Source organism: Rhinatrema bivittatum, chromosome 3 (genome assembly GCF_901001135.1).
Source record: "Rhinatrema bivittatum chromosome 3, aRhiBiv1.1, whole genome shotgun sequence".
Classification (NCBI taxonomy): domain Eukaryota; kingdom Metazoa; phylum Chordata; class Amphibia; order Gymnophiona; family Rhinatrematidae; genus Rhinatrema; species Rhinatrema bivittatum.
In genome coordinates this window covers 28,900,893-28,927,352 of record NC_042617.1, presented here as the reverse complement: position 1 = coordinate 28,927,352, position 26,460 = coordinate 28,900,893, and the positions used below count along the sequence as shown (strand labels likewise).

General features: G+C 46.8%; 1 protein-coding gene across 2 annotated transcripts in view; it reads right to left on the bottom strand.

Annotated features, from left to right (window-relative positions):
* The window catches only part of LOC115086745 (carbohydrate sulfotransferase 11-like), a 46,014-nt gene extending 19,797 nt beyond the window's left edge, over nucleotides 1–26,217 (bottom strand). The window contains exons 1-2 of one of the 2 annotated variants that reach the window (XM_029593034.1): nucleotides 25,948–26,217; nucleotides 7,641–8,453 (exon numbers count right to left, since the gene is read on the bottom strand). In XM_029593034.1, the coding sequence (XP_029448894.1) occupies nucleotides 7,678–8,453; nucleotides 25,948–26,098 (927 nt within the window). In that variant the 5' untranslated portion in view covers nucleotides 26,099–26,217 and the 3' untranslated portion in view covers nucleotides 7,641–7,677. Of the gene's footprint in view, nucleotides 1–7,402; nucleotides 8,454–25,947 lie in introns of those variants that run through there. The other variant, XM_029593033.1, reaches the window with a different exon arrangement.
* Nucleotides 26,218–26,460: the final 243 nt, after the last annotated feature.

Genomic DNA, 26,460 nt, shown 5'->3' with positions numbered 1-26,460 from the left:
CAGAACTAAGAGGAGTGAGTAACTTGCTGGTACGAGACAAGACATTTGGTGGCAAACACTGAAACTCCTCTAATTAGATGCCAGTGAGCCGGTAGAGTCCTCACGCAAGAAATGCAGTTCAAAATACTTCATCATTATTATAGTGATAATTTTAATTGGCATAAAATGGGTTTAGTCAAATCAGCAAACTGCTGAATGCAAAATAAATTAAAGGACTATGGTTCACTATTACTTGTTATGCAACCAAATGTTTTCATATTCGCATGACTCTCCTTCTAAGCAATTGCATGAGGCCCTGGAGTGTGAGAATTAATGGGCAGCATGCATGGCACAGACATTGCAGACAGTACCTCTAGCCTTCCCCCCTCCTGAACTGAGTATTTCCATCTCTCCGTTATCCTCAACAAGGAGAGCATGCACTGAGCACCGGATGCAACTCACTGTGCGTGGTGAGAAAAGCAATCACATGCGTCACCTCCAGCAGCAGCCAAAGTAATCGAGTCCGATACCCACCCTGAATGGGCTTCTGCCCTCTCTTGCTCTTGTACATAGAGAGGGGTGGGGTGCAGAAGCGGGGAGATCTGCGTAGAGGGAGGAGTGAGGGACAGCGAAGAGGGAGGAGGAGGAGGAGTCAGGAGTAGTAAGGAGGTAAGGGTGGAGACTGAGCAGAAGGCCACAGATAGTGAGGAGTAGAGGAAGCAGGATCATCTGTATGGTGAGGAACTATGGCAGGAAGATGAGCCCGGATTAAAAGGTGGCTGAGAGTAGAGAGAGTGACACAGCGAGCAGGAGAAGGACAAAAGGGAGGCTGGCAGTTGAGACCCCTTTCCGCATGACAGCCAAGTCAAATTGTGACTGAAGCCCAAGATGAGTTCCTGAAAAATGTGCTGAAGCTGTGGATAACCTACGGATGCAATACGTACGTCTTCCTGCAGTGCAAAAGGAGCCACGAAGGTGGGGGAGGAACTCACAGGTAACAACCGGAACATGAAAACCAGCAGCAGTTACTGAATACTGTGAGGCCAAAATTCAGCCATTATGCCGATGAACAAGTTAGCCAGATAAGTAGATCTGTCCCGGAACGTCCCCAGCCCACCATTCACTGAGCCGGCTAAACGGTGAGCTAAGTGGCAGCTGCTGAGCGGGGCCGAATATTCAGCTGGTAGGCTTAGTAGGACCTCTATGGGTCTGCATATACATCTGTAAGGGTACTTGACTTCCCTTACTAAATTTCCTCTGGTTAACACTAGAGAACTCTCTGTTATCTTTGGAGGTCATTCCTAAGGTTTCCCCCCGCCCAGGGTCCTGGGATTGGTCCAGCTCAGGCTATAAAAACCCTTGGATGAGCACAAGAGCCGTTGTAGTTGGATGCAGATTTCTCTTTGGGAGCCGGACTCAGCACACCCCCTGAACCTATCTTATCTTATCCACAGGTCCAAAATGCCTAAATGTGCAGAAGTGATCCCCAGCTGCTCCTGCCCCACCTATCAGAACATAAAAATGGCACCGGCTGGGCCCTGTAGCATGCATTGTTGTGGTGCCATCCAGAAAACCCTGCAAAAAAAGACATTTGGAACCCATATGGTATTATACCTATTGTAATGCGTGTAGGTGGGAGTTTGGCCCTCAGAAAGCCTAGAGTTAACTAAATGACAGTAAGATATAGTAATCTTCCTGTACCAAAAAGGAAATAACTGTCAGCAGAACCCTATCTATGAAAAAGCAACACTGCAGATATTACACCAGGCCCTAAAATACCTCCTAGTAGGAATGCAGAAAATGCTTTACATAGAAACTACATGTTAGCAGAATGCGCCAACTTGGTCACAGATGCCAAACACAGACAGACCCTCACCAAATACAGAATAAAGAGACCATAAAAGTATAAACAGAAATAGATAGATAGAAACTGAACTGGAAACTGCAACAAGCCAGACCATGTATGCAGTGCAGTAATGGAAAAACAGAAACATTCCTCATAAATCATTAAACAATAAAATCAAGAAATATAAACCAATTGTAATAAACCAAACTAATGAAAAGAAGATTGCCAAAGAGCTGACGAATAGAATAACATCCAATACTTTAGAACGCATATAAAACATTTAAATTATTGGGTATTTGATGTTTCTGCTATTTTGAAATATTTTATTGCTGTTTAGAAAAATTATAAACTAATAAGAATGGAAAAATCCTCCACTCTCCATCCCTGAAACAATTTGATATCCTGTCACCTTGAGCTTGTGAACTAGTGAGGATGGCACAAACTTTCTTCACATACACACACACAGACAACCCAGGCAAGATCCCATTCACACAAGCACACACAAACAAACACACACACACAACCCAGGCAAGCTTCCATTCACACAAACACACACACAAACCAGGCAAGCTCCCGTTCACACAAACATACATACATATATACACACACAATCCAAGCAAGCTTCCATTCACAGAAACACACACAACCCAGGCAGACTCCCATTCACACAAACACACATACACATACAATCCAGGCAGGATCCCATTCACACAAATACACACACACACACACAATATCCAGGCAAGCTCCCATTCACACAAACACACACAGACACACACACACAGACACACACATAAAATCCAGGCAGGATCCCATTCACACAAACACACACGTGCAAACCAGACAAGCTCCCATTCGCACAAATACACACACACACACATAATCCAGGCAAGCTCCCATTCACACAAGCACACAGAACCCAGGCAAGCTCCCCATGACTCACACACAAACACACACACAACTCAGGCAGGCTCCCATTCACAAAACATACACACAAACACACAACTCAGGCAGGCTCCCATTCACACAAACACACACAACCCAGGCACGCTCCCATTCACACACACATATATACACACACAGGCACGCTCCCATTCACACACACATATACACACACACAAAACCCAGCCAAGCTCCCATTCACATAAACACACACACACACACACACAATCCAGGTAAGCTCCCATTCACACAAACACACACACATACAACCCATGCAAGCTCCCATTCACAAAACATACATACACACATACAATCCAGGCAAGCTCCCATTCACAGAAAAACACACACACACAATCCAGGAAAGCTCTCACCCACACAAATAAACTTACACACATACAGGCTCCCATTCACACAAACACACACACAACCAGGAAAGCTCCCATTCATACCAACACAGACACACCACTTTTTCCGTTTCTCTTTTTACAAGGCTCCCCACCTTGCTCAAAACTTCTGCTGCTGCTCCTGCTTTTTTTTAACTCTTCTGACTGGTTCTTCTACAGGACAAGCCTCTCTACTGGATCAAATAGGCCTGAAGGCAATTCTTCCATGCTCTGCTGATCCAGTCCCTTCTGCTCTCAGCTGCCGGCATCAGTGGCTCAGAGCAAGAACTGCCTAGATGAAAATAAGCTACTCAGAGCTGTTCCGCAACTCTACTCCGCATACCTCTGCTGGATGCAGTAGCCTTGCCTTCGGGGACACTCAGGGAAATCTAATCTTTAAAAAAATGCTGGCTTCAGTGGTGGAGGGAGGGAGGGAGAGAGGGGCATGCTCTCCAAGTCATTCTTCCACTGTGAATCTGAGCATCTACTATCTCAAGCTCTGCTCTTCAATGCACTGGCCAAGCAGGACTTGGGACGATGAGGATGAGGACGAGGCTGCCATGCATCTGCTAGCTTCCAGTGCCATCACCTCCCTCCCGGGTGTGCCGCCCCATGCAAATGCATGGTATGCACACCCGATTGTGCAGGCCCTGGGTGAAGGGAAGACTCTGGCAGTGTGCTATCATTCCTTCAGGGGATAGGCCTGTCGGTGACCCAATGCAATGAAGTTTTGACCTTCAGTTGTTTTTCTATCAGTAACTATCTCCTCAGTTTGGAGGCAAGAAAGTTTTTCCACCCTGCCTGTCTCTTGTTTATTTTCTGTTGTTTTTCCACCCCTTGGTAGCAGGGAATAGTTTCCTAATCTGATGGGAAGAGGCTTCTTTCACTTAGGAGGAGTGAAGGCTTTTTTGTCATCTAAGAAGTGGAATCCTGATCCTTTCCAGAGGGAAGGAGCTGGGAGTATTAAGGACTGTGTCTGCTGCTGACTCAGGTGTGGAAAGTGCCCATCTGGCATGAAGAAGACTTCAGGAAAGGTATGAGAATTGAAACTCCGTCCTGATAAACTACTGGAACTAAATTCTAACCTTCTCACAAGGGGAGACGAGAGATAATTGGGAATTGAAAGGAGAATTGAACTAGCTTCAATCTGAGGAATCTGAGTAACTGGGAGGAAAAAGAGATCAAGTGTTTGGAAGTCTGCTTCCCAAGGAATCGAGAGACTTTGCTAGCAGAGTGGGGGTCACAAGTTTATTAATCTTTCTGCTCTTCTATTATTTACTGACTTTATTTGAACGCTGAATTTGAGCTGTAAATATTTTTCAGCCCTCAAATCAACTATCAGTAAAGAAGCTGGAAACCACATTGCTTCTCAGTGTGATTATGACTGGTGCTGGTTACGAGGACGGAAAGGGGTTTGTAGTGGGATTATTACAAAAGGGCCTTGGAGACGTCGTTTCCCCACCCCAGGGAGCCCTGCAACTCAGAGGGTAATTGCTCAGAGAGCTGTGTGCAGCAAGGGCCCAGCTCTCCTGCTCCCCGCTCCCCCCAGACCTAAGGCTGGAACAATGTCCAATCACCTTTAAGAAAAGACTCAAGACCTTTTTTGTTTGACCAAGCGTTCTCTTAACCTCGCCTTCCGCCATGGTCTTATTCCGCTTCATCAGTTTTAATTTCGCCCCTACAAGGTTACCAGAGTCCTCCCCTTTCTAATTCCCCTGCCTCGCCCAAGTTATAGTTTCCATGTCTATATAACCGCCCCCACCCAAGTTATGTTATCCAGGTTTTTCTACCCTGTTCTTTGTAAGACAAGACTTTGTCACTGCTGTTTTTGCAGGTTGCAATGTAAACCGAAGTGATAATTAATCCTGTTAATTGAACCTCGGTATATAAAAGTTATAAATAAATAAATAAATAAATAAATAAGCTCTCATCCTATGTGCCCCCGGGTGCCAGTACAAGGATCCGTCCCGCCCAGGGGTTACGTAAAAATTAAATTTCTATTGGAGACAGTAATAAAGGTTAACAAAAAAAAAAAAAAAAAAAAATTATATATATATATATATATATATATATATATATATATATATATATATATATATATATATAGTGCTCCCTTTTTATTCTCCCTTCCTTGGGTCAGAATGGACTATTGGCTCCTGAAAGCTAACCAAGAAATGTACGGCGTTCGTCCTGGTTATAGCTTTCCTAGCGGTCAGTGTTCACTCCGATGGTGTAGTGGACATGGGGGGTGAAAGTTCACTCTGGAAAGTTTGGGGGATGGGATACATTTTTTCCTTCCCTGTGCACTGTCAGAGCCCCCCCCCCCCCCCCAGCACAGAGGCCATTCACAGCATTAACCCTGATGCTTAAACAATGGTTTCAAAGCAGTTCTGATTTATTCACAGGTCCACCTCCGCAGGCACCATCGGAGTTACACACTTCTTCACATAACAGCGGCTAACCAATGCGGGATTCTAGTCGAACCATTCACCCTCAGATATAATGACTAGTCTGAGTTCCCCTCCCCAAGAGCTTAGGACCATTCCTGGCCTGGATTTAAGTGCTCAAGACTTACAACAGCCTCCTCACTGAGAGAAATCCACTCCCTAACTCCAAGATCCATAGACCATGTGGCTACTCAGAGCTTTAATGTTGAACTCAAAGGTTCCTCCTGGGCAGGAGGACAGTTCAGTGGAATTGTGCTGCATCCTCTACCCCAGGGGCATGGACAGGCCCCAACTAGGAGACCAATGAATTTCAACCAGTCTCCATTACTGCCACTGGAATTCACCTGCCTACCGGTAGATTCTCTCAGACCCTCCCGAGTCCTCACTGGTTTTAGCTGGTGCTGACTCCTGGGATATGAGGTCACACCTACATGGATTTCTCAGTCCAACACCAGGGGCATCCTTCATGGGATGATGGGGGGGGGAGGGGGGCTGTACCAATAAGAGGTCAAGGTTTAGAATAAACACAGCCAAATGCAAATTTACAATAAGTCAACCCCCACACATAAAACAGTAACAAAAGACAGGCCACTGAATAAGGCGGAACCTTCCGGAAGCAGCAGTTCATGCCGCCACCACTGTTACGCGCTCCTAAGTTGCTTTCCTCCCGAATAACATAAACAGAAACTCTGCCAAGAAATAAGGGTTCCTCAGTCACCTGCAACATCCTAAATTTCAGATAAATCAAGTTTTTAAATATTTTAGCTGCACACGTTGCTGCAAGCAGATCTTGCCACAATAACCTAAAACACTGACTGCAAATAATCAAACTGTGATTCTGATTTCCCTCCCTAGAAATCGTGGAGCTCTGCCATGACCTATTTTGTATTCAGCAAACTCCCTCAAATAAATTGACTATCTCCCCCCCACCTCCCCCCCCACCTCCCCCGCATCTGTCCTAGCGCCCTCTTCACCTTGAGACTGTAATTTATTTATTTTTACCCCTGCAGGTTCCTCCTGATCCTTTGGGCTTCCAGCTCAGTCAGAAGCAGCCTCTGGCGGTTTAGGGCACCAGGAGCCTCCATTCACAACGACCTAGTGGTTATTTATTTATTTGTTTTGTGAATATTTCCACACAGGTGAATAATCTAGCTTTTCCTGTTTTCACAGCATTAATCAAACACAAAGCCCAATATACCTCGGAAATCTGAGGAAAATATAAATCAAACACTAACCACCCAACAATTCCCCAGTAGAAATTTTTAACTTTTCGAAGACAGAGTTTGTAGGACCTTCATGACCGCAGCTTGGAAATGGCAGCAAGCCTGGTCCAACTTTATTTTAATTTATTATCAACCACTTTTTAAGTAACTCATTTTTGTATTTTTTTATATAGAAAAGTCATGAAAGTACCGGGACAGATAAATCGCACACTTTTTTAACCCAAGAATGAGAGCAAGAAAAATATTCAAAACTTAGCTTGAGTGTCCAACTTGTTCACCCCCCCGACATGGCCGTGTTTCCATTGCGTTTTGCTTCAGGGGGGTTTTCTTCCAGATTCGCCCTGCTCTCAGTGGCTATCGCCGAATCCTTAGCATCTCGATCTGTCCCCAGGGTGAATCTGGAAGAAACCCCCCCTGAAGCAGAACGCAATGGAAACACGGCCATGTCGGGGGGGTGAACAAGTTGGACACTCAAGCTAAGTTTTGAATATTTTTCTTGCTCTCATTCTTGGGTTTAAAAAGTGTGCGATTTATCTGTCCCGGTACGTTCCTGACTTTTCTATATAAAAAAATACAAAAATGAGTTATTTAAAAAGTGGTTGATAATAAATTAAAATAAAGTGGGACCAGAGGTCTATACGGCTTGCTGCCATGTCCAAGCTGTGGTCATGAAGGTCCTACAAACTCTGTCTGCGAAAAGTTAAAGATTTCTGCTGGGGGAATTGCTGGGTGGTTAGCGTTCACAGCATTAATGCCAGCACTCTCTTCCCCGCCCTCCCGGCCTTTGGCTGACCACGCTCAGCACCTTTCTGTCGCCCACCTTAAAACCAGCGGCGAGAAGGACAGCAAGTGTAACCTCAAAGTTCACTGCCAGGAAAGCCGAAGGCGGCAAAGTCCCAGCCGTAGGCCTCCCGCAGCTGCTGCTTCTGACGCTCCGACAGCTCGCTCGCCAGCTGCTCGGCTACCCGGCCGCCACTCCGCTGGAACCGCGGGCCTGCGAGCTCTGCCACCACGTCGCCGGGCATCCCCATCCTGTGCATCAGATGGTGCACCTCCTGCCCCAGGAAGCCGTAGGTCAGGATGTAATCGTAGCGCACCAGGCAGGCACAGCACAGGCTGACCAGCGGCTTCCACAGAACCTCGGCTTCCCTGCCCCTGGAGCCGAGGACCCTGTGGATGAAATCGCTGAAGGTGACCTTCCCCGCAAACTGCCGCCTGTAGGCAGAAATCAGCCTCTGGAAAGGGTCCCGGACGAAGAGGACTTTGGTGTAGGACCTCAGGACCAGCTCAATCGAGGTTAGGTTGTAGTCCCGCAGGTACTCCGTGGGAAGAGCCGGAGGCGGGAGGCGGGTGGAGATCACAGGCGTCTCCGCGGTTGGCTGCCGTCTTTCGGCGAGCGCCTGCAAAAGTCGTTCCCAAGCCTCTGCCCCTACCGAGGGCACCCGGCAGTGCACGAACTCAAACCTGGGGTTGACCACCAGGTGCGTGACGGCCTGTTGTGTGCTTCCTTGACACAGGGGCCCGTCCACCTCGGCATTCGCTCTACAGAAAGTCCTCAGGGCCCGCTTCCTCAGCTGCTGCACGTGCAGAAAGGTGTCCGCCGTAAATGTGACGTTCCTTGCCACGGGATCGCCTGAAAGAAAACATTTCAACAGAGACGTTTTATTGCCTGCTCACTAAACAGACTGCAGTTTTTGAGAAAGGATAAAATAAACATTTATATAAGGTTATCTACAGTGGATAAGGTTATACACAGGCCCTTCCTGAGTGTATAATTTGCAATGCTACTGTACTTATTATGTTCTTCTGTTTTCCCCTCTCTTCTCTCACCCCTTCTCTCTTCCTATCTGCTCCCTCTCCCCCCACACTGGTTTTTTGTAATTTCCTCCTTCAGTTATATTGTAAACCGGCGTGATGTACCCACGAATGTCGATACGTAAAAGCTAATAAATAAATAAATAGATAAACATTCTACATCCGAAGTGACCTCTCTTTGAAACAAGTTATGACAAGGGTTTTGATGTGGCAGGGCTTTGAAGATAACGAGACCTGGAGATAGAGAGATGGGAAGGAAAGACAGAAAGCTTGATTAGCAAGCTGAGTCAGAGTCCAGCTTGGAAGTCTGGCCTGGTGAGCCAAACTGAATTATTTAGTATTAAAAAAAACAAAACAAAAAACAGTATGCATCCTGAACACATTTAATATTAACTGTTTTCGGAGTTTTAGCATGCCTCGGTTTCCATCTTACTACACCTCACCTGTCTGTTCGTCTTGCTTCCTTTTGCCAGGCTATCTCCCCCTCTGTAGCAGCCCAGGCTCCCTCTTGCCTCTGGTTGTGGGGACAGTAAGGGGGAGAGGCTGGAGCAGACACAGCAGTTGCTCTGCTCTCAGGACTCCAAGCTCTACACTGGGCTGGTGACCAGTAGAGAGAGGAAGAGGGGGGGTTGGATAAGGGGGAAACTGTGAATAATGTGGGCGGAGAGAGAGTAGGTGAATTCTAAAAGCAGGTGGGCGAGGAGGGCGTGAATGCTAGCGTGAAGGGAGGCGGGGTGAATGCTGGGAGAGGCAATAAGGAGAAAACAAGGTGCAGATAAAGGAAGCGAGAATTAGAGCTGCTCAGGACCATGGGGGTAGCTGTGTAGGAACCAGCAGGCTACAACTCCCAGAAACCAACCAGGTCGATGCTGGCAGGTTGTTGATGGCGAGGCACTATGGGAAGGCCATGGGAATTTAGGTGGCTGGAGGTCTGGGCAACTGCCTCATTAGTTTTTCTAACTGTTTAGATTATTACATAAAAAAATATGGGAACTTGTATGTCCAGCATGGGAAGATGACAAAAATCGACCTGGATAAAGAGGGATATCCTAAAAGCAGTCAAGCTTCGATGTCTGGTAGCTGGGCTTTATTTAGGGCCGGATTTCCACTGCCCACAGGCATTGAGAGGGTGGAAGGGGGAAGAGGTGATAGATTTCCCCTTCCCGTCCCCTTGAGTGTGAGGTCGCAGGTTGCCTGTCCCGCAAATGATTTCTCCTAGGTTGTGGGCGAGCTGAATGGGCTAATTGGCTTTTATCTGCCATCATCCATCATCTACTATGTCACCATGTCATATGCATCCATATAGTGGCGTATTTGTCTAGTAGCACTATGGAAATAATTAGTAGTTTCAAAATGATTGAGGGGTGCTAACCTGGAAACGAATTACCCCTCCCTGGTCACAGTGAAGGAGCTTGCTCAATATTATGGTGCTAAAGCACCCACTGCACCCACAGAGCTGGCACCTATGGAGGTAGCAGTCGTGGTAGTAGGATACCCCTTGTATGGCAGGGAGAAATGATGCTCTCATGAAGTATCTTCAGCACTCAGTTACTCTCACTAATTCAACTCTCACTGTATAAAGGACACCACTGGGATACATTCAGTGCCACCCTATTCAACATGATCAGGATGCTGTTTGCATTGCCTGCACAATGCTGTAACACGATCGCTATCGCACTGCTTTCCATCCGAATAACAAATGCAAACTTGAAGGGAAATCTCACTTTAGCAGCCTTAGCTATACATTAGGAGGTGACAATGTTCAAAGTGGTTTGTCCAGATAAACCCCAAAGGCTGAATATCTGGTCCCTTGAACCGGATACATTTTATCCAGCTACGTCACTGATAGGATTAAAATTTATCTGGATAGGGTGGGAGTATTCCGTGGGGGTTTCAGGGCAGAGTTAACCGAATAACTTATCCGGCCAACTCCGTTATTCAGGTAAGTCTGGACATAGCTCAGAGCAGGGGTAAAATATGTTTAACTGGGCGGCTAGATCTTATCCGGATATGTTCAAATGATGTAGCCGGTTACATGCCGAAAAAGAAATTTTAAAAAATGTTAGCGGGCCTGCAGGCCAAATCCCTCCCCAAACTGTCAGAATAATCCTCCGTCAGCAACATTCGCAGCTTACGCTTCCAGCACTGCCGTCAAACACCAGAAATCACCAGCAGCGGTACGATTGTACTGCAGTCCTGCTGGCCAAAGCAGATTTCGGGTCAGCCGAGTGGGGCAGGAGTTTTGGGTTGGGTCACTCTTCGAGCTGATAGGTCTGCAACTTTCTTCCGATCTTTTTTTGGGGGGAGGGGGAGGAGTTGGGGGCAGGGATCATTCACATTGACCGATATTAGTTTAACATATTTAATGGGGTGGAGGACTGAGCCTGCACATCTATCCAGAAAGCAGGGGGGTACTGGAAAGGACAGCAGAAGAAAGAGAATTCAGTTTTTATCCGCATATTTATAATGATCCCTTGTTGTGTATTTGGTGAGGGTCTGGCTGTGTTCTGCCTGTGTGATGGGGGGAGAAGCATTCTGCCAGCATGCAGGCTCTGTGTAGGCGTCTGTAGCCGTCCAGCTTGTTCTCTTTTCCCGCTAGAAGGTGTATTGGTGCTTTAGGCCCAGGCAGAGTAGTTGCAGTGCTGCCTTTTCATGCAGGGCTGTTGCTGTTTGAGTTCTGGGAGTTAGTGCTGTTTTCGTACGGCAGGCTTGCTTTATAGGTTCTCAGTGACTTTCTGCAGGGTTTTGATTTGTGTTACTTCAGAAAGTGCCTGGTAAAGTCTGGTTCCAGAAATCACAGATCACACGTATTCATCAGTCACTGTGACATGATTTCTGAAACATATGGGGCGGATTTTAAAAGGGTTACGCGCGTAACCCTTTTAAACCCCTCCTGCGTGCGCCGAGCCTATTTTGCATAGACCCGGCGACGCACGCATGTCCCGGGGCTTGAAGTGGGCAGGGAGGTCCAGGGCGGGGGCGGGACCGAGGCCTCCCGCACAACGGCCGTGCCAGGGGATCGCGCAACCTACACCTGCCCAAAAGCAGGCGTAAATAGAAAAATAAAGGTGGGGGGATTTAGGTAGGGCAGGGGGGTGGGTTAGATAGGGGAAGGTGAGGGAAGGTGGGGGGAGCGGGAGGGAACGGGGAAAGCCATCGGGGCTCCCCTAGGGCTCGGCGTGCGCAAGGTGCACAAGTGTCCACCCCCTTGCACGCGCCGATCCCAGATTTTATAACATGCGTGTGGCTGCGCGCGCATGTTATAAAATCGGGCGTAGATTTGTGCGTGCCGGTTTGCGTGCACAAATCTACGCCTGCGTGCAGATATTAAAATCTGGCCCATATTTGGCAAGGCAAAGTTTAAGGTTTGAAAGTAGGATGTGCAGTTATGGGATTGTGCAGGATTGCGCTGGGAAGGGCTGTGCTGGGGACGTAATGATCGTTGAGTTTAATTATAAAAGCTCAGGGGGAGCCTGAGCCTGAAGATTAATTGAGGGCGTGCAAGGCTGACGGACCTAGGGGAGTGGTTCCCAAATCTGTTGTGGGGGACCCCCAGCCACACGTGATCTCAGGACACTGCAATGAGAAAGGCGGGGGCTGCCTCAGGACTCACTGGCCCGGTGTTGATTTAAGTTTCTTCACCTCTTGCTTTGGCCCTGCAGAAAGATCGACAGCAATGGAGCCCGAGAGGCACGGGAGGGAGGGGGAGGGGTAAAGAGGGAGGGGGAGGGGTAAAGAGGGGAGCCAAAGAAGGGACGGCTGAGGTGCAATAGATTGGGGAGTGGGGCAAAAAGAGAGAGGGGACTCCTGCTGCTGGCAGGAGGTGGGTGAGGGTGAAAGGGGGATGCAAGACGAATAGGGAGGAGAAAGAGGAAGATCTACGGGAAGGAGTGGGGGAAGAGGAGAAAGAGGAAGACCTTGGACAAGTGATAGGGGGGATGCAAGACAAGGAGTGGGGGAGAAATAAAATGATTCAGGGCACAGAGTGGAGTGGGGGGTAGAGGGGGGTACTGGGGAAGGAGGAGAAAGGAAGAGAAAGGGATGGGTGGGGGAAGAGAAAGAGGGGGATGCTGGGTAGGAGGGGGAGAGAGGGAGAGAGGGAAGCTTTGCTAAAGCTGCCGTTTCTATAAGGTCAGCTGTGCCTTTGCTGCTAAAGGAGAAAGTGCTGAATCTGTGCAGACATGGAGAAGTGAAAAGAGGGGGGGGGGGAGGGGGGCATAAACCTGTAGATCCAGACCTGGGAACGTTCACCCCGAGATTTCTCAAGATTAGTGGGGGGTAGGGAGAGCAGGTACAGCGACACAACACACTTTCTCTCTTCCCTCCCCCAACAAACACAACAGCAGCCGTTCTTTACCACAGGTCCCTGCAATCCTCGTGCACAGGGCCAGGGCAAGGGTCTGTAGCGCCCTAGGCGGACAAATGTAACCCCCCCCCCACCCCCATCCAAACCACCCTGTTGAAAGTGCCCCTCTTATAGTGGGAGATATAGAGAGTGTCAGATTCTCTCTAACAGCTTCTCTCACTCTCTCTCTCACTCTCTCTCTCACTCCCACTCTGTCTCTCTCTCTTTCTTTCTCTCACTCACTCACTCTCACCTGCCCTGCTTCACTGTCCCTGGAGATTTTATGAATTTGCCTAAATTTCTTCCGGAGTCTTTGGGCCAAATCCGGACAGTTCCTGGGTTCTTGTAGATCTGCCCTGGGTACAGAAAGATCTGCTCCCAGCTCTGTGCAAATATATCTTGCACGCTTTTTTTTAGGGGTCAACAGGATAGGTTTGGGAACCACTGCCCTGCAACTTATGCCACTCAAAGTTCTCCTCGATTGAAATGTTAGCTCCAAACGTCCCTGGTGATATAATGCAGCACTTTACATTGCGTAGGAGGAAAAGTATTTTACTACAGCAGAAAGAGATCCTTGCTTAGAGCCTAAAGGGTGAATTTTCAAAGGGTTGGGCTCATACAATTGTTAGCATGTTCGTGCACAGGTAGCAGCTTATTCACGTATACGCTGTTTTAGAATCATCAAACATGCCTGCAGATTTTTGCGTGCACATATGTGCCTGTAAGGAAGGGGCATTCCAGGGCGAGGCCAACATTTATGCATGTCAGTGGCGGTTTTAAAAGACGCACACGCACATTTGCCAGCTTGTGTAATTTTCCACCTGCTAACTATCTGGCGTAAGTGATATTAAACGTGTTTATTGTGTAGTATTGGCTGGTGGGGCATTCAGGCTGAAAAGCCAGGGGGGGTCTCGATGACCTGGAGAAGGACTGGGCGAACTGGTGGAGTAACTGGTAAAACTGGTCTTTTCAATTATGCACGCAGGGTGTAAAATACAGCAGTTTACGCAAGCAAGTCCTACTTTATTTTCACACGTAAACGAATCGCGTGTATATTTTTAAAAACAGACATTTGATGCTTTGAAATGCTCCTTTGCAATGCACTGAATGTATTTACATGTAAGCCTACATAGGAGCATATGTTGCGGGGTAGAGATATGCGTATTTTATAATACGCGCGTATCTCATACGTGTGAGCTATAAAATACTATTGTGAATCTGCGCACAGACATAGACGCGCATATGTGTTTGAAAGTTATCTTCCCTATGCTTAAACTGCCCCACTGCCATTTAGTTGGTTTCCTTTCACCAGGAATATGTGTTTTCTTCTTGGAAGAGACACCCAACACCACAAACAGATAAGCAAGAGGAGTCCTAAGAGTACTGGGGCTCCAGACAAGTGTGACTGAAGAGGAATGCCGGACATGCACATCCTGGGGTCTTCTCCCCTTTCTACGATATTACTGGGGACATTTTTTCTCCTGGAAGTGCACAAAGCCATCCCCACTGATGAGCAAGCATGGTGGAAGGGGTGTTAGCAGACATAACACTGTGCAGGCATACAATGTCCTCTCCTATCTATGCTCCAGAGAACATTGTGCACCTGCTCACAGGCTGCCTGGCTCTCGCACGTGCAGATTGTACATACTGTACACACGGCGTAAGTGCTCACTGCCAGGTACAGTCATGACACAGGCACGCAGAGGAAAGAAAGCAGGAAATAGCAGGTGTGCCACATGCATCGAGCACCTCCTCGCCCTGCAGAGGTAATACAGCAGGTTCACTGCAGCACTAACTCTCTCCCTCTGGATAGTGGGACCAGCCTCTTATTTGGCCATAAATTACCAGGTCTCCATTTTCTCCTTCGCAAATGGTCTTTTTTTTATTTTAGATTTTTATATTCTGCTTTTCAGCACTCCAAAGTGTACATCAGAGTGAATTACATTCAGGCACTGTAGGTATTTCCCTATCCCCACAACACTTATTATCTAATTTTGCACCTGAAGCAACGGAGGGTAAAGTGACTTGCCCAAGGTCACAAGGAGCGACAGCAGGATTTGAACCCTGGTTTCCCCGGGTCATAGCCCAGTGTTCTAACCTCCCTCTCTCTCTCTCTTCAAAACGCCATCTTAAGACAGCCTAACTGCAGACACATTTATAACAGTCATTAGATATATTATTTATTTACTTACTTACTTTTATTTACCGACATTCGTGAAGCACATCATGCCGGTTTACAATGAACTCAAGGAGGAAAATTACAATAAAACAATAGAGCAATAAAACAAGGGAGGGGATAAGGAGGGGATGGGAAAGGCAGAACTGATAGATGAAGTAAAACCAAAAATAGAGGAAACTATATACGGTTGACAATATGTACAGTTACAATCAACTTATGTAGAGCTAAGGAGGTGTTGAAAGACCGGCAGTAATATCTGAGCGACGGTATTCACTTAAATAAAACGTATTTAGGGGTGGCTAGGAGGATTTAGAGGCGGCAGGGAGGAACTGGGGAAACATGGAGGGTTGTAGTGGGGCAGAGGGTGGGTCGGGCGGAGAGGGGGGGGGGTACAGGGAGTGGATGGTCGAGCAGGGAGGAGCTGAAGAGGGAGGAAATTTAAGTTTGGTTTGTATCGGGGTAGGCCTGTCGGAAAAGCCATGTCTTGACTCCTTTCTTGAATTTGTGAAGTGATGTCTCTTGGCGTAGGAAGGTGGGGAGGGAGTTCCAGAGGGTGGGGCCAGCGACGGAGAAGGCTCTCCCTCTGGTAAGAGATGAATGCGCTGATTTGAGGGATGGGGTGTGGAGAGTGCCTGTAAGGGCGGTTCTTGTGGGGCGGTCAGAGGAACGGTAATGAGGCATTTCATCGAGCCAGGTGTGATTGTGTTTATGTAGGGAGCTGTGAAGGATGGTGAGAGTCTTGTATTGTGAGCGGAAGGAGATGGGCAGCCAATGTAGGTCCTTTAGGATGGGGGTGATGTGGTCCCTTTTACGCGTGCTGGTTATTTATTTATTTATTTATTTATTTTATTTATTTCTTTTATATACCGACGTTCGATCGAGATATCACATCGGTTTCCAGATAACTCAAAGAATAGGGTAGTAACAGCCCTATTTTACATTATAACATTGTAATAAAAATAATAAATTGTAACATTGTAATAAATATAACAAATTATACAAATTATAACAGGAATAACAGGATTACGTTGAACATTTGATGTAGTATATAACATTTGATGTAGTATATAACATATGTACATATGTATATAACATATGTACATAAATTTATGATTCTGGCCATGGAATTTTGTAGGATCTGAAGGGGTTTGATGGTGGTGGCAGGGAGGCCTAGTAGCAGGGAGTAGCAATAATCTAGTTTCGTGAGCATAGTGGTCTGAATGACTGTGCGGAAATCGTGAGTGTGGAGGAGGGGTTTGAGTTTTTTCAGGATGTTTAGCTTATAGAAACCTCCCTTTAGGAGAGCTTTGATGTGGGGTTTAAAGTTTAGGTGTTGATCTATAAAGACACCTAGGTCTCTTACAAACTGGGGCTGAGAGAGGGCTGTGGTTGTATTATGGGGAGTGTTCTGTTGCGTGGGGAGAGTGAAACGGTCAGGCTGATTAGAGATGAGTAATTCTGTTTTTGAAGTATTTAGAGCTAGGTGGAGCTCGGATAGCAAGGCGCTTATGGTGGCGAGACAAGATTCCCAGCGTTGCAAAGGTTCGCTTATGGATTTTTGAAACGGGATGAGAATCTGCACGTCATCTGCATATAGGAAGAATTTCAGGCCTAGGTCGGAGAGGAGGTGGCATAGAGGTAAGAGATAAATATTAAAAAGGGTGGAGGATAGGGATGAGCCTTGGGGGACACCTTGAGTGATAGGGATGTGTGAGGATTCGTATTTGTCAATTTTTACTAGGTATTCTCTGTGTGTGAGGTAGGAGGAGAGCCATGAGAGGGCTGTGCCGGCGATACCTATTTCTGCCAAACGGGTCATTAGTATTTGATGGTTGACTGTGTCATAGGCAGCTGAAATGTCTAGTAGGGCGAGTAAGTACGAATTTCCATGGTCCATACCTTTAAGTATGGTGTCTGTCATGGCCAGTAATAGGGTTTCAGTACTACGGGCTTTACGGAAACCGAACTGTAGTGGGTGGAGGATATTGTGGTCTTCTAAGAAGCCATTGCTGAACTGCTCGTACTGCTTCCAAGTGATTACTACTACTACTAATTACATTCTACTAGCAACCCCGGAATACCAGCACTGTTTTATTCTGCACTGCTCCGGCTACACCAGAGTACTCCAAGATGGAATACCTCACACTGCAAGATGGAATGCCTCACACTGCATTCCACTGCCTCTATCAGCACTGCAACAGACTTCCCACACAGGACCAACTTCATACGCTGGGATACTTCCCAAAAGTCCTGCCCTATGAGCGAGTACACATGCTCCCTTCCCTCACCTTACAGACAGGCATGGACAGAGCTTGCTGACTGCATGGACGGGTGTGAGATCTGCTCTCCGAGGAGCAGGCCCTAGACCAGTACACCCTGCAAGTAGTACAGCTGCTGTCTCGGCCACTGATAAACTCTGCAATATAATGACAGAGAATCACCTTGCAGCACAATTCACTTTATCACGAAAGAGAGTGGAAGGCACTGGCCCAGTGGCAATGCTGCCACGTGGAAGATCCGTGTTTAATTCCTTGGTCAGGTCTTCCACTTCTAGGGCCAGCCGGGGCTGGGAGTGCTGCTGAGGCAGCATTAACCCATTATGTTTCACATTTGCTAAGAATTTGTCCTCTAAATAGGACACTGAGACATAACGGGTAAACAATCCCTACATGAGGAGAAAAGTCCGTCATTGCACACCATGACCAGGACCCAGAATCACAGGGCTCTGGTCATGAAGACCTCCATTGTTTTGTAGGGAATATGCTGCTGTTTTAAATCGGCAGGGAACGTTATTATTTTCTTTTCTGTCTTTGAGTTTTCTTTTTTCATTTTAAAGCATATGAAATGCTTCTAGCATGTGCTAAATCCCCACTCCCCCCCAAATACACAGAAAACAAAATGAAGCAACATTTTTCCCATGCACACCCCTACTGTTGTCTATTAAATTGTTTTGATCCATAGTCTCCTGCTTTGGAAAAATTGGAGGTCAAAACTATAATTCCTTGATGGCTCACGATCGTAACTGCGATGAGTTAGGTTACAGATTGCTAAAGGCAAAATCCAAATTGACCTGCTCACCACCTAGAAATCTGGTTCCTGAATACACTGGCTGGCAATTAGTCTTCGTTATTTTTAGCATAACTATAATTAAGTAGTATTCAACAGCCTCCCATGAACAGACATTTATTTTACTTGATTTATTTAGATGTTTTATATACTGTCATTCCAAAAGATGATCACAACGATTTATTTTATTTATTTAGGCATTTTATATTCTGCCGTTCCAAAAGAAGATCACAACAGACAGATACATATCTATAACAACGTATGGAAGGCTCTGGATTTCTTCCAGGTCAAGGCTAAAGCTCACAAAACTTGTTGCACCACTAAAGTCAAGATATAATCTAACTCTTCACTGCTTCCATTCAGTAATACACTGTAGTGTTTGGCATCCTTTTAAAACAGCACTCCAAAATCATAACAATAATTTGGATTTAACTAATGCTTTCATCCAAGTTAGATCTCCGTGAGGCTGACGTTTGACTGGCCGTATGTGGATAAAGTTAACCAGACAACTTGGTCCTGTTCATTTTAGACAAATAGTTAGCCTGAACAAATTCAGCTTGAATATCAGGTCTAAAGTTAAGCAGACAAAGCTGTTTAGTTAACGTTAAGATGTAAACAGGATGTGTAAAGTTATGAAACAATTCCAAAAAGAAATACTTTACACCAAACAATTTATTTCGCCATAAAATTATCCAATGATCCCTTCATGGAGGAAAAAGACGTCAGAACCCAAGTGCAAGTCTTATCCAAAACGTACACGAAAACAAGGCCGACGTTAGCTAGGGTTTCGCTGTTAAGTTGATTCAAGGCAATAACATGTTTAAAGGGTCAATCATCCACATTCATGTTTCCTCTGCTGCGGTTCCATTAGCGGCACAGAACATGAGTGGTTGCGGACATCGCTATTAAGTTCTTTGTACAACGGTTCAACATGCTGAAGTTCTATGAGTTGGGAAAAGTTTACAGCCTTGTTTTCTTGTAAACCATTAAGAAGAAGATATATGAAAAATTACATACAAGCTTTACAAGATAAGTCACGGTTTTTCAACTTTTATTGGGCTATTTACAACAGTGCGTTTTCAAATAGAAAGAACTGCATGATCTTCAGATGTGGAATTGAAAAAATGTTTTTCATTGAGATATCACAATAAGAAACAAAGAAGCGATTTTTATATTTAAAAAAAAACCTTTTTGAAAACAAGAAAAAAAGTAAAAATTAAATACATTATATTAAAAAAGGTACGTTGGGAGGTTTTTTTGAAGACCAATGATTGGCTCACCTGTAAATGTGCATAAGTTTTGGATAAGACTTGCACTTGGGTTCTGACGTCTTTTTCCTCCATGAAGGGGTCATTGGATAATTACCCCATGAAGGGGTAATTGGAAATAAATTATTTGGTGTAAAGTATTTCTTCTTGGAATAGTTAACTTTAAGCCCTGCTATTACCCGAGTGACTCTGGTTGACCAGCACTGAATATTAGCACTAAATAGCCAAAGTTTATCCAGAATGCCTCCAGAGCGGCCTCTTTTGACCGGCTAAATTCTGTGCAGGCTACAATTTTCCAGGACAAATTTTAGCCAGTCAATGGGGGAGAGGGACGGATGGTGTGTGAAGGGAATTTCAAACAACAAGGTTTATCTGGTCTAACTTTCAAAGTTAGCCAGACAAAAAGCCTTTGAATATCAACTCCAGTGCGATGTGCATCGAATCCTGTAGAATCATGCATGCAGCCACCTCTAATCTGGAAAGCCTGGTCACAGGGTCAGAGTCGAATCAATGAGCCTGATTTGCATAGACGCATGGGGTAAGTCATCAGTCAGGGCCTCCCAACCGGCCCACACCAGCCCAGCTGATTTTCAACCACTCGGCTAAACACTTGAAGTAGGCACGTGCAGTTACGTGGTTTTGACCGACGCTAAAACGTACACGTTAGCGGCACGCCTACTATGCATGTAAAGTTTGAAATTGAAATGCACATGTGTAGTTTATAGCTAGGCCTCAGAATCATCCCCAGAACACCTCTTTTCTATGTGGCCAAAAGTCTGTATGCTACAAAAAGCATTGGATACTTTCCTGTGGCTAAAAATCAATTTAGCCAGATAGAAATTTTGAATTATGCACAAATTGTGCTTTATGGACATAAATTCCTAGTTCAGGATTCCCGCAGCAGAAACGTTGGGTTCAACCCCATAGACCACCATTTGCCCAAGTTTCTTTACTCCATCTCTGAGCAGAAGTAACATTTCTAGCATTAAGAAACCACGAGTTATGGCTACGCGCCTCTCTGCATCAGGAAGTAATAGGGAATGCTTTCATTAACACGGGATTTAAATAGAGACCTGGTTTGTGCATGCAGTTTCACGTGGGTTTCTGCACACATTTGTTGCATGCAAAACTCCTTTCTGAAAATAATGTGCGGACTTTCACAGCTAAAACGGGGTGCGGAGCCCAGCGCACCTTGCTTCATCAGAGCCATGGCTGGGTAAATGAGGCTTATGGAAATACAGTGAATTGCCCAAGTTCACAAACAGAGTGGCACATGGAGACACAGTCACTTGTCCAAAGCAGCACCCAGAGAAAGAGGCCTCGAGAATAGAGCCACATAGAGAAAGTGGCACAAGGGACAGAGTGACTTGTCTAAGGTTACATGCAGAAAGCATGGCATAGAGCAGTGGTTCTCGGCCAGGACTCACCTGACAGATGGTTCTCACATGCGTGACACACTGAACATGTGACCATCACGGGACTAAATGTAAACATGCACTTTGCATCCACAGGAACCCCCTCGACCCCCAGCAATGAGTGCAGAGCAGAACTAGGGCATTACCCTGTACAACTCTACACAAAATCATTTCTATGTTTCTATGCACTGTGCTTCAGCATATAAGAACATAAGAACATGCCATACTGGGTCAGACCAAGTGTCCATCAAGCCCAGCATCCTGTTTCCAACAGAGGCCAAAACCAGGCCACAAGAACCTGGCAATTACCCGAAAACTAAGTCCATTCCATGTTACCGTTGCAAACTCCTCTTTTATTGTAATACAACAATGAGCAAATTCACAGCCAGCAGTAAAAGCAAATGGATTGATGTTAAATCTTAATTACCTTCTTTCCAACCAATCCTATAAAGAGTCTGCACAACTGTGCATCCTCTTCCTTAGCATTTATCTTCCACCAGCAGGAACTGAATATTCTCTCGTGTAGCTTGCTCATTACAGAGTCCTGAACCCTCACTCATAATCCTTTCTGCAAATACCCCGAATGGAGCAGGAAATCCATTGGTTTAACCCCGGGCTTCTCAACAGGTACTTCGAGAGGACCTGAGAGGTGTGTCGTGGGGCCAGCAGGAGGCTGCTCTCTCCTCATCCATCCAGGTGGGAGTTTGTCTCCTCTTCCTGGCCTAGTGGGAGGCTGCTCCCTCCTTCACCCAGATCAGAACAAGACACCACCAACTCCTGCTCGTTTAGTTCAGCAGGACATCAACTTTTTCTTCCCTCACCAGGTCTGGCAGCGAGGCTGCTGATGCTCTTCTGGGGCTTGGAAGTGACAGATAGCAGGAGCGTGACAGGGAGAGGGATGCGTATTGTATGCTCCATAGATCCACTGCCAACCTTTGCTGCTGCTGCTGCCTCCTCCTCTCTCCAGTGTTTCTTGCCCTTATCTGCTGCCAGTAAGGAGGGAGGGAGAATCTGGACTGGATTGACAGCTTTTCTGCTGACTGGAAGCCAGGGTGTAGGTGTTGCTAGGCAAGAAGAGGAGAGGAAAGAGAATGTGAGTGCTGCTAGACAGGGAGGGGTGGAGGAAAGAGGAAATGAATCTTCCTAAGCAGGGAGGGGGTCGGGGAGAAAGGGGATCAGGAGTTTGCTGAGTGGTGTGGAGGGAAAGAGAGGGTCTGAGCAGGCTGCTGGGGAGAGAGGGGTTATGGGTGCTGTTAGGTAGGGGGAAGGTGAGGAAGAGCAAGAAGGGGTGTGGATGATACTTGGCAGGGAGATGTGGGGAGATAGGAGTGCAGGAGTCTGCTGGGCAGGAAGGAATGGGGGAATGGAGGTCAGGGTTGCTGGATAGGGAGAGGTGGAGGAGAGAGGAGGTATGGGGGCTGCTGGGCGAGGGGGAGAGGGGAGGTCAGGGGAATAAGAAGTGGTCTGGGGTATATTGAGAGGGGAAGGGGCCGGGAGAGTTAAGCAGGGGGAAAGAGGCTGTGGGGGGGAGTCAGGAATGTTGGGCAGGGATATGAGCGTGTGAGGGGATGATTGAAAGTGAGGAATTGGAAGAAGTGAGGGACGAGGAGGGCATGGAGGGGGAGTGACAGGGTTCTAGGGTCCTAATATCTCAGTTTTGGGAATGTGCATTTCTTCTCTCTCTGTGCTTTGCTTAGTGTAGGAGGAATGTACCGTATTTCTGTTTCTAGCTCTCCAGTCTTGCACTGCATGCAGAGGGGCTTCTTGCAGTTTCCATTCCAGTTTATCTCCACATTAGTAATTTATGGTTTTTCATTCTGCATGTAACCGCTGGGTGGGAAAACCCGGATAATAGAGCCAAAGGCAGATAATATAAGTTCAGACCTTATTTACAGAGTTATCCAAGGTGTTTAGATAAATCTGAGTGCCCAAGGATCCCTGTGGGGGAAGCTTAACTTCAAGGCCATTTTGCTTTGTTCACAATTAAACTGCCCCATCCATCTCTCTGCAAAAAGCACAGACCATCTCCAACAGCAATAATCATGCTGGAAGCTAAGCTTAACTTTACTAATAGTTGAGAAGATGGAAGAAAAGTTCTTTACAGCTCTTTGATGTTAAATCTAGTTGATTTGCAGGTTGAAATTAATACATTTGTGGCCTTTGAAATCTGTAATAGCCAATTCCTTAATGATTTAGCTCATTCACCTTTCCATGAATCAGACTGAGGAAAGCGTAAGCCTTCTCCCAGTTTCCCAGATTTATATCAGATTCTTCCCATTGTGTAATGGTGAGATTATAGTCCCAATTACTTCACAGAATGAAACGTCCCACTTCTCGTACCTCTTGTGAGGTCCTCTCTGTTCTCCTGGATCTCCTTCTGACAGTCCCAGGCTGGCACTCTCCTCCCAAGCTGGCACTCTCCTCCCAGGCGTGGCACTCTCCTCCCAGGCGTGGCACTCTCCCTCCAGGCGTGGCACTCTCCTCCCAGGCTGGCACTCTCCTCCCAAGCTGGCACTCTCCTCCCAGGCGTGGCACTCTCCTCCCAGGCTGGCACTCTCCTCCCAGGCGTGGCACTCTCCTCCCAAGCTGGCACTCTCCTCCCAAGCGTGGCACTCTCCTCCCAGGCTGGCACTCTCCTCCCAAGCTGGCACTCTGGGGTCAGGAGTGAAGATACTCTTGAAAGACACCTTAATAACTCCTCCTCTCTGGCAGTGGATGTGGATCCATTCCTCTGCGATCCCAGGTTCTTTCCAGGTGAAAGACAACTCTCCCTCAGAATAAGCAAATATCTGAGTCCCTGGGCCTAGGGTTCTCAGTCCATAAAGGCCAGACAGGAAAATCTTTACTCAAAAGGGCAACCAAATGAGAGGAAGGAAGCGCGGAAGAAACCTTCCTTCCCCAGAAACAAAGGGTCCCCAAAGCTCTGGACCCAAAAATACAGGGTTAAGACGCTCTGTTTCACACTCTTTATCCAGATCTCTGTGAAGAGGGGCAGGGCTGTCTCACAGCAGGACAACACAGGAAAAAGTGAACAGAGCATCCACACCCTAAGGTGATGGCAGAGGTTTATAAAGACTCAAGCACACACCATCTACTTACTAATCTCTCCGAACCTCCCCAGAATGATTGCCTCGCTCCTTCTGGTAAAGAAACCAAGGGTCCTTTCATATATTAGGTGAAAGCTGGCTTAACAGAACCCGATATTCAAAGCTACTTAGCCGGATAAGTGATGGCCGCTGAATATCCAGCTTCGTTCAGCAGTTGCCACTTAGCCAGATAAAACCATCTATTCAGCTAAGTAGTTAGCCAGATATCTAGTTGGTAAGCAGAGGGAAATTCAGGGCAATGCTACTTATCTGGCTAACTTAGCTGGATGAATGCCGATGCTCAGACTTATCTGGATAAGTCAGACATGCAATAGCCGGATGTAACTTATCTGGCTAACTTAAGCTGGATAAATGCCGATGCTCAGACTTATCTGGATAAGTCAGACATGCAATAGCCGGATGTAACTTATCTGGCTAAGTAGCATGGAATACAGGGATACTCAGCAGGGTAGCCAATGCCGCTGAATATCCCATGTAAGTTAGATGGGTAACTTTTATCTGGCTAACTTACCTAGACATTCAGGTTTCAGTATCTACCTCTTTGTGTTTTGTGTGTGTGTGTGAGGTATTTTACTAGGATGGAAGCAATAGAATTTGTCTTATTTGCTGGGTGTTCTCAATAGGACATGCATTGGTGGTGCACTGCTGCCTTTTCATAGAGGCAGGGCTGTTGCTGTTTGAGTCCTCAGAGCTGGAGCTGTTGTGATTTTTTTTTCTTTTCAGGTTTTGTACAATGCACCTGAGGGAATTTCTGTGGCTTTTACAGACTCAGAATAACTTTTTTTGTATAGTGAGTTGTGCAGGGACATGTCCTAGTCCTGCCCTGTACCCACTGTTGGGGTTTCCTCTGGATGCAGAGTATATGTTTACATTTAGCCCTGTGACAGCTGTGTGTCAGTGTGTCACGCATGTGAGCATCGTCTGTCAGCTGGGTCCAGACAGTAAAACGGTTGAGAACCATTGGTTAAACACCTGGTCCCCTGTAGAATACTGGAGTAAGGAGCAGGGTGCGGCTCACCTATTCAGCAGTTTGCTGACTCAGGGCAGTAATACCCTTCACAGGCCCTCCACGAGTGACACAGGTAGGCCTCGCTCACAGCTCTGCTCTTTCGCTTCCCTCTCCTTGTAACGCAACTCAGAGCATCTTCTGATCACTCAGACCCCACCAAATGAAAAAAAAACAAACAAACCGAGCACAGACCAGTTTAGCACTCACGGGCTACGCTAGTACAGCTCTGCTGCAGGACATTACACCAGAACTTTTGTGTTTATTTATTTATTTAGTGGTTTTTTTTATATACCGCGGCACGTTAATAACATCACCTCGGTTTACAATAAACAATAATTAGCAACAAGCTGTACAGACAATATTAACTATTGTGAACATATCATATATCATATCATATATCATAATTGTGTTATATTTCCAGTGCTCAACACGGAAAGTGAACTATATTTCTCCACTCAGGGGTTAACCTCTGAATGTCAACAAATTGAGGAAATTGAGCATTGTTAGAACTCATTGTTTCCTGTGGAAAAAAAAAAAGCCCACCCTGTTTAATTAGTTTCCCCATGTAAATAACAGAGTCCCGGGCCAGTTGTGGAACCAGCTTTCCCCAGCTGTCTGCAGCTATTAGCAGATAAGAGACAGGGGCTGCATCTCCTGCACGTGGAGGATTTACCACCCTGCCAGTGAGTTCACTTCACCCGCGGTTCACTGCAAGACCACGAAATTAAAGAACCCCGAAGCAAATCAGGCCATTCCCCCCCAGAATAGAGATTACATCATTAATACCACAAACCACGGACAGCAGCTGCCACGCTTCGCTCTCACAGCTTGCAGGGAACCCCCCCTCCCACTCTGTTTCGCTGTGGGAAACGCCGGGTGGGCGGCGTTCCCGCAAACCCTGCCAGCGCAGCGGATCTCGTTACCTGCCCTGCGTCCAGGTGAGCGAAGGCTCGCACGCCACCGCCAGCACAACAGGGAAATCGCCCCCAGGCAGGCCACGAGGAGGACACGGGAGAGGAAGCGCATTTTTTTTCGTCCTCCCTGCCGCGAACACCAGGCAGGAGCCCCCCCCATGAAGCAAAAGCGAGCCTGCCCCCGGCGTTTGTGCCCCCGTGCCGCCGGTCACCTGGTGCCAGGGTGAAAGCCCTGCGTGCTCACGGCCCACAGATCTCTCCTCCCAGCTTGTTGGCTCGCGGGCGGCAGAGTGGCGCGGCCGCTGGAGATTACACAGCAGAGAGGAATTCCAGGGTCAAGGACTCGAGAGAGGAAAAATAAACAGGGCCGGTACCAGCGGGAGCCCTGCTCTTGTATTTTCTTGTATCAGCAGCGGGAGCCCAGATGCTGGGATTTGTTTTCTGAGTCAGCTCAGACCCTAGCGAGCAAGGGCTCTGTAACTTTCAGGAGTTTTAACTGTTTGGGTTTTTTTGCTGTTATGT